This window comes from Buceros rhinoceros, unplaced genomic scaffold (assembly GCF_000710305.1).
Source record: "Buceros rhinoceros silvestris isolate BGI_N320 unplaced genomic scaffold, ASM71030v1 scaffold12646, whole genome shotgun sequence".
Taxonomy (NCBI): domain Eukaryota; kingdom Metazoa; phylum Chordata; class Aves; order Bucerotiformes; family Bucerotidae; genus Buceros; species Buceros rhinoceros.
Genome location: NW_010418170.1, coordinates 23,243 through 31,542, shown reverse-complemented (window position 1 = coordinate 31,542; position 8,300 = coordinate 23,243). Strand labels below are relative to the sequence as shown.

At 47.4% G+C, this 8,300-nt stretch overlaps 1 protein-coding gene across 1 annotated transcript in view; it reads left to right on the top strand.

The window, feature by feature from the left end:
* The first annotated feature begins 1,401 nt into the window (after positions 1 to 1,401).
* The window catches only part of ZMYM3 (zinc finger, MYM-type 3), a 22,289-nt gene continuing 15,390 nt past the window's right edge, over positions 1,402 to 8,300 (top strand). The window contains exons 1-8 of the mRNA XM_010138436.1: positions 1,402 to 2,284; positions 2,997 to 3,040; positions 3,431 to 3,503; positions 4,297 to 4,588; positions 5,031 to 5,208; positions 5,639 to 5,851; positions 6,439 to 6,589; positions 7,152 to 7,267. Coding sequence (XP_010136738.1) covers positions 1,402 to 2,284; positions 2,997 to 3,040; positions 3,431 to 3,503; positions 4,297 to 4,588; positions 5,031 to 5,208; positions 5,639 to 5,851; positions 6,439 to 6,589; positions 7,152 to 7,267 — 1,950 coding nt within the window. The remainder of the gene's footprint in view (positions 2,285 to 2,996; positions 3,041 to 3,430; positions 3,504 to 4,296; positions 4,589 to 5,030; positions 5,209 to 5,638; positions 5,852 to 6,438; positions 6,590 to 7,151; positions 7,268 to 8,300) is intronic.

Below are 8,300 nucleotides of genomic sequence, written 5' to 3'. Positions count from 1 at the left end.
GTTTAGTTCTGAGTAAACCATTTGTGAGTGAGATTTGATTATCCTTTCAGAGGGAAAGATACAAAGAAAGAATTAATCGGCCATCACCAGTGAAATTATTTCAGGCTTCCTCCTTCGTTGACATAAATGAGTTATGCCCATAGTAAGCCTCAATAGACAGGAATACTGAATCTTCAACTTCAGGGCTTCAACTAGTGCCAAATTTAGAATTACAATCACTCTAACAGGGGAGGATAGGTTGGTGCCACATCTTTTGATTCTAGGGCCTTTCTTGTAGTACCTACTTACAGCCTGTTTTGGGGACATGATACTACTTCAAGCCTTACTCTGTCTTACCACTTGTAGACCCCAGCTCTTCTTCCCTTTCCCTCTTAAGTTTGTCAACTGTTACCTCGTTGAGGTGGTGTAATTCATTTTTAGCTAGTATCGTATAAATGCTAACTTGCCTCATCTCAGTCTTACCCTTTCTGTCGTATGGTAATGTCAGCCGTAAGGACCTGGGCTGTAACTTTGTCCCGCTGATGTTAGCAATCAGCATCACATCTTCCTGCGCGCGTGTGCTGGCTGTGCCCTGCAAAGTCGCACTGGTCTTTCTTCCTGACTCTATTTTGCAGGCTCGTGTCTATTTTGCTCTATGTTTGGCTTCTTATGACTGCTTTTAACATCGTGGGCTTTACCACCTTTCTTTTTGCTACCCTCCAGAATTCCTCCTGGTTCTAACTTAAGCTTTTCCAATTGTTCTGTGTCTGAATATTAGCCCACATAGTTTTGGGGCTATGTTGTAGCTGTAGTTATACTATAACATGGTTTGTATCTGTCCTCTGACAAAAAACGTGCATCTTGCCATTCTGTATCCTGTTCCAGGCACAGGCTACAGAGCTGTAAGGGAGTTCTTTCTGTAAGGGAGTTCTTTCTGTAAGGGAGTTCTTTCTGTAAGGGAGTTCTTTTATTTTAAAAATAAAAGATGTGTTAGCTCCGTGAGAACAGATCAGGAGAAAGGACAGACCAGATTATCGGGTCTGGTGAGATAGAAAGGAAGACAAGGAAGAGGGTATTACACACCACAAAACAGCTATGTGAAGCCTCTTGAGTTAGTCCTCAAGTAATCTCTGATACCCCACTGTGTCACTTAGCATAAGCAAGTCTGTTTGCCATGCTGTGGTGAGGTGTGTGGAGTTTCCAAAAATTGCTGTACGGGACTGCTGCATCCTGTTGCTGCTGTTTGTCTTAAGAGTTTTGTAACTCAGGGGCAGGTCTGATTGACCTGCTGGTATCCTGGATGTGGCTAGCAGTATTACCAGGCCTTGTTTTACTCCAGTGGACAATTCATGTACCATGTTAGACCACTTTTCATTAACTTGCAAGTCTCTCTCTCTCTCATTTCCAGTTGCAATCTTCTAAATGGATTCCAGTGAATTTTCAGGATCTTTGGACCCCCTGTCCTTGCCTGACAAACCGCTTATTGGCGATCTCCCTGCTGACGTGGAGTTTGGGGAAAATCTCTTGGGTTCCCAAACAGCTTCTACCCAGGAAGTTTCAGTTCTTCATCCTCCTGACTGGGATCAATCCAAGCAGATGACTGCAGATGGGGACTTGGACCTTCTAGTGAAAGCAAACAGCCTGTCTGAACTAAACAAATCAAATGAGCTCGTTCTAGAGAAACCTAGTGTCTTGGATATGCTGGAGAAACCTGGTGTCTTAGATGACTTGGATAAAACTGCTGACTTGATGGAGCTAGATAAATCAGAGAATCTGGATGGGCTGTATAAAGCACACCCCTCCCAGAGTGTGGAAGATCGACTGGCAGACTCCTCTGCCCTCTCCAGAGAAGCCCTGGTTCCAGAAACATGGAAAGAAGTGGAAGATGCACCAAAAAATGATTCTGGGGACCTAAAGGAAGATGGTGCTGCTGCTGTTCCTGCACTGTCTGATTACAGTGCCCCTGAATCACCCCGACAGCCTGTTCCTGACACCGGGGACCTCAGCAGTGCCCCAGACATGGAAGAAATCACAGCACAATCCTCAAGTCCACCAATAGCCCCACCACAACTCAGTCTTAAACAGACAAAAAAGACAAGGTTGAAGGCACCAAGGAAAAGTTCACCCATGCAGAGAGAAGGGCTGGCAGGGGAAGCAGAGGTGGAACTGAGCCCGGACAACAGTACTGTGGCTTTGCCCTCTGAGTCCATGGAGGAAAACCAGGCAGAGAAAAGGGATGGTGGTGGGAACAACTTGCTTAAAGAAAGTAGTGTGCTGAAAGCTCAGGAAGCCTCACCACCAAGAGGTAGGTTGTTATCTTTGCAGAACTTGACTTCCTTTTGCTCAGGAGGTCATCCTCCTGCACGTTGCTGAAGCTGGAGTCTGTTTTTCACTCCAGCTTTTCCCTTCATCCCCTGCAATGGAAATTGTCAGTGCTATTGATGGGTTAGATTTGGGGAAAGCGTCTTGCTTACAGGGAATAATGCTCTGAAAGTTACTGCCCTGGTGCACACAAACTCTTGCTCTGGCTTTCATGGGTTTAACTCTGAATTTAAATGTTTACATCAGCTATGAGCTTCCCTGATAAAGCTGTGACTGTGCATCCATCTTAGCTCACATTCTTCTTCACTGCAGTCTTTGCTGGAGTTGAGGGTCACCAGGAGAAGGTATTTCCCATAGGCAAAGTCCCCCTGGCCAGACTAGCCATCTTCAGGACATGGTCTGTCTTGGTCAGAAGCAATTGGAGGCAACTGCCCAGCATGCCTCCCCCGTGCAGAGAGGTCTCCCCCTTACAGGGCTCCTCCCAAGATGCGTATTTGGATGTCTAACAACAGGTGTGGGGTTTAGGAGCTTTCCTGTGTCTGATCACCACCAGAACCATGGTCATTAGCCAGGTCTGTCTGAGACTTCATGTGCAGACTGACCCAAAGGGTGGCTGCATTTGAAGAACACATGCCATCTTCTGTTGGAGAAAGGCAAGATGTTATATGCAAGCTTTTTCCATGCTTCTATTCCAGGAGACAGCCTATCTGGGAAACGAAGAGAGCTGCCAGCTGAGAAGGTGAGGAGAATGCAGTCAAGTATGTATGCTGCAGGACCATAGAGGGTGATGGCCATAGTCAAGCTCCATGAGGGCCACTGGCTGTCTTGTTACCCCGGTGGGAATGAGTTTGCATGTCGTCTGTGACAGAGTGATCCCTGTGCCACTGTGCTGTAAGGTGACTTCAGTGTGTCTCTGCTACCCCCAGGTGAAATGTCATTCTCATAAGCCTACTCTTGCTCTCTCCCATCTAGACAGCTCCAGTCAGGTATCTGTAGAGCGTTATCCGTTTTAAGCCTGGTTGTTGAGAAAGCAAATGCCAAAAGTTGGAACTCCACCATTATCTGGGATATTTATCAATGGTTGTCCTAACAGGTGCTTAGCCTAAATATTTTTTTTAATGTTTTCTAGGAGCAGAAAAGAAGCGAACGAGCCAGAAGATCAGAAACTGCCAGGCCTGAAACTGTGAACTCCTCTGAGAGCAGTGAGTACTAGGGCTGGCGAATGCCTGTTTTCAGCCAAGGAGCAGGGCCCAGACCCGTTGTTGGCAGGTGGTTCATGGTGTGAGTATTGTGGCAACTTGAGCTTCCGTGCAGACTTTCCTCTTGCACAGGACAGGTCCCTCCACCCTGTCAGTCTTCATCCTGGGGTACTTGCCTTGCATTCTCAGGGCACTTAGGTTGAATGGAGGGTTGAGGGGAGTATTTTTACAGCGTGGACACCAAGCACCAAGTAAGAGGATGAGACTCTGGGGCTGTTCACAGAAAATCCATCTTCAATCTCCTCAGCCAGAAACTTTCTTCCTTTGTCTCTATGGCAGCAGGCTGTCTGAAGGAAGGTTGCGTTTTGGGGGTTTCCTGGAGAAGCATGTGAAATTGCTGTTCTGAGGGATGTTGGTTATCACCCTGCCATTCTCTGGTAGTTGTGTGTGCTTCTTCATTTCCTGCCTGTGCTGGAGGCTGGTGATTCAACTTGTTCCCTTTAAAGTCATGGTTCATGGAGGGTTGTCTGCTGTTCTGTGCAACCTTGGCAAGTAATGAATTCCTAGAGAGGAACTGTACTTAGCCCAGTTTGCTTAACAATCTCCCAACTCATCTCCAATTCCAACAGAGTATCTTTTAAGGGTCCCTTTATCATTCCACCCAGACAGGTACAAAGCATGTTAAGGGACTCCAGAAGTGTGACCCCAGAAAGCCCCTGCATGTGTCTCATGGCAGAGGTTTCTGTCTCAGTTCCTAATGAGGGATTTCTTTGCGTCTTTCTGTGCTGCTTTGCAGTTCCGGTCTCTGACGAAGACTCTGATGCAATGGTGGATGATCCCAATGACGAGGATTTTGTTCCATTTCGTACCCGACGCTCAACTCGCATGTCTTTACGCACTCAGATGGCTCAGCGAGCTGCCCGCTCTACCGTCACCAAAATGACTTGTGCCAACTGCCGGACCCCACTGCAGAAGGGCCAAACTGCTTACCAGCGTAAAGGGCTTCCTCAGCTCTTCTGCTCCAGCTCCTGTCTCACCACCTTCTCAAAAAAACCACCTGGCAAGAAAATATGCACCTTCTGTAAAAAGTGTGTGTTCATTTCCTTTTTCTCAATGCTCCCATGCTTGTAACCTCATTCACCTACCCCACAGCCCTACCTGCCAGTCACTATTCCTGTGACCTTCATGCTTCTGATTCATGTACATCATTCCTGCCCACTGCCAGCTGCTGCCTCATGTGTTCCTTCACAGACTGCATATCCCATGATCCCTATATCCCCTTCACGTTATTTGCCTTTTCCTGCCTGTCACTAGGCTCAGTGCCCCATATCCCAGCCTCCTCTCAAAACAACCTCCTGCATGCTCTGTCTTCAGATACCATCCCTCTGGCCGGGACAGAAGCTGCTGTGAGACAGTTCTTGACACCCTTTTATGACACCAGAAAGTCCTGTGCATTGTAGTGTGCCATCCTGTTACTTCGTGGCAGGTCTGGTGTATCCCTGCACTAACACATCACCTCCTGATCCCCAGGGAGATCTGGAACACTAAGGATTCTGTGGTTGCCCAAATTGGTTCAGGCGGCAGTTTCCATGAGTTCTGCACCTCTGTCTGCCTCTCCCTCTATGAGGCCCAACAGCACAGACCAGCACCTCAGTCCGCAGATGCCTCAGACACCAGCCGCTGCAGTGTCTGCCACAAACCTGGAGAGGTAACAAATCCCTTGTCCTTCCCATGTCCTGGATGAGGTGCTTGTGACCTGCAGAACTTGGCCCTGGGACCATCACAGGGTGTTTGCCAGGTTCTACTGTGGTGTGGGGCCTCAGCCCCTGAGATGGCTTGGGCTCACTTCCAGGTCCTTCCATGTTACTGTGAACTAGCCCTTATTCCAGCAGAAGAAATAAGGCTTCTGCTTCTCCCTGCCCTGAAGCTCACTGCTTCCTGCCACTCCACTCTCTCAGTTGCTCCACTAACATTTGGCAAGGAAGGTCAGCTTGAATCCACCACCACTTCCAGTATGGTATTTAGCCGAGCTTTAGTATAACAGGTTGTTATCCCAAGGACTGTGGTAGTAGTGGTACACATGCATCAGAAGGAGGCACATGGTGTTTTGGGGGGTAACAGCAATGATGTCTCTGCAGATCCAGCATGAGGTCAGCAATGGAAATGTGGTTCACCGCATCTGCAGCGATGCCTGCTTCACCAAGTTTCGGGCAACCAAGGGGCTGAAAACCAACTGCTGTGACAACTGTGGACTTTACATCTACAATAAAGGCTTGCCCCTGGAGTACCTCTTCCATGAAGGCCAGCAAAAACGCTTCTGCAACTCTGCCTGTCTCAACAATTACAAGAAGGTGTGTAGAGTCAGCTGCCTAGGGTGGGGGATATCTGTGGCCACACAGCTTCTTTGCACAGTGTGGCACAGGGCACATTGTGCAATAAATAGCAGATGACTTGAATCACCTTGGATTTTATTGCTGACAAAACATTTGAGGTTACTGTGGAGAAACTTTGAAGCACGCAAACAGGATTTATTTTATATTTATAAAAATGGGGGGAGGGGGGGTCCCATCTTGGACCTAAGCTTGGGTCAGGCACTCAGTAAGCTGGACTGTGCAATGACACAGGTATATGCAGTTAACATGGCCTGGCTTCCTTTGTACGTGTCCCCAAAGCCTGCCTGGATGTGTTCCTCTGTGGCTGAGCAGGCTTCACTTAACTGTCTGGATGGGATCGCCAAGCTCTGTATTCCTGAGGATCAGGCAGCCTCTTTTGCTACCACCACCTGAACTTGGAGACTATGAGCCTGGCTGTGGCATCAGGTGTTCCCTGTGGGAGAGCTGCCCTGTAGTGGATACAGTAGTGGGGTGAGATATGAGAGTCCGAACTTGCCAGCTGTGACGGTCTCCCTTAACAACTCTGTTCTGCTTTGTGTCTGCAGAAGAACACCCGGGTCTACCCATGCATGTGGTGCAAGACGCTGTGCAAGAACTTTGACATGTTGCCCAATGTGGATCGCAGTGGCAAGATGGGCCTGTTCTGCTCCATTTGCTGCACTACCTCCCACAAAGTGAAGCAGTCAGGCTTGGTTGGTAAGAACACCTACGTACAGGCAGGCAGTCACCTCTTCACTCTAACTTCTTCCTTGGTACTATTTATTGATTGTGGAGGGGACGGGAAAGAAGGTGTACTGCTTGCCTGGGGAGGAGTTCAGTCAGACAAGTAGAAGGAGCTTTGGAGAGGGAGGCACCCTTGTAACATGTAGACATCTTACTACTGAGATGTGGTGTACATTGCTGTTCTTGAGAATGCAGGAAGCAGCTGTAGTGCTGTTCTGTGCTGGCATTGCCGCCTTATTACACAGAGTACCAGGGCATCCAGGAATGGGTATGGTCTCTACTGCAAGTATTGCAGCCTCTTTTGTCCAAATTCCTGTAGAGCCAGGATTCCTTCCTTGAACCACTCTGTTCTCTATCTGTGTTTAACATTTCTATCCTAGCAGAATCTAGCTCTTAGTTTCCTGGTGTTCTTGTCCCTTGCTTTTTGATAATAGTTTGACATACTGAGGAGGAGTGAGTAGGTTGCATGACATCCTCAGAATCCAGTCCCATGTCCTGTGCTGCTGCCCTCACCAATTCCTATCTGTTTCATCAGGTCCCCCTAGACCCTGCAGCTTCTGCAGAAAGAGCTTATCTGAACCCTGCTATTACAACAAGACAGAACGAGTTGTCTACCAGTTCTGCAGCCCAAGCTGCTGGACCAAATTCCAGGTACTGAAATAATCCTTCATGCTGGGCTGGGCAATAGAGCTCATGCCTCCTTTCACACTTAGCAGAGGCTCCAGCTTGCTTAAGCTCCTTAGGGAGGGTCCATAAGAAAGTCTCTGCTGGAGCACAAGAGTTGCACTGACTGTAGTTGCCAATAACTCAGTCTTGGCCCTATCTCCCCCTTCCTCAGTTGGAATACGGTAGGTTGTAATTCACTCCTGTCTGTAAGGTTATGTCCAGCAGGAGTGCAGTGCAGAGCTGTGCTGCATGAGTGCTTTGGGATGTAGTGACCTTGCAAGGGCACAAGCAAATGTGCAAGTAAGCTAGCAAAGCACGGTGGGCATCTACCTGCTAGTGGGGTGGAAGCGGGCAGAGCTGCCCTGTAAGCCAGGTGTCCCCAAGGAACATGAAATATTTAGAATGCATTGTCTAAAAATTTACATCCAGCAGGCCTGGATACCTTGTGTTTAATAATCCTCAAAGGCTTGACTGGCGTTTTTAATCTTCTCATGTTAAGTTTCTGTATATGTGGAGTGTTTGTGGTATTCAAAAGAAACTGGAAGAATATTAGTTTTGTTCAGTTCCCAAAGAACAAAACAACAGCCAGGAGGACCTGGGAAACTTAGGCCAGGACATGTCTTGGGCAACTGAGAAAGCTTAGAGAACCTAGAGGTACAGAGTTAGTTATTGGCAGTTGCAGCATTTGATTTTTGGGATTTGTTTTTTTTTAACTTGTGGTTTTGGCGTTGTGTTTTTTTCGGGTTTTTTTTTTTTTTTTTTCCTTTTTACTAAATCCTTGATGTAATCCTTTGCTGAGATCACAAATGGTGTGGTAAGGTGTTTTTTTTTTTTCGGGTTTTTTTTTTTTTTTTTTTCCTTTTTACTAAATCCTTGATGTAATCCTTTGCTGAGATCACAAATGGTGTGGTAAGGTAGCAGTAGAGTTTTTACAGTTGTGGACTTCCTAAGACTTGAATCATAGAATATTTTGGGTTGGAAGGGATCTTTAAAGTCCAGTTCGCCCTGCAATAAGCAG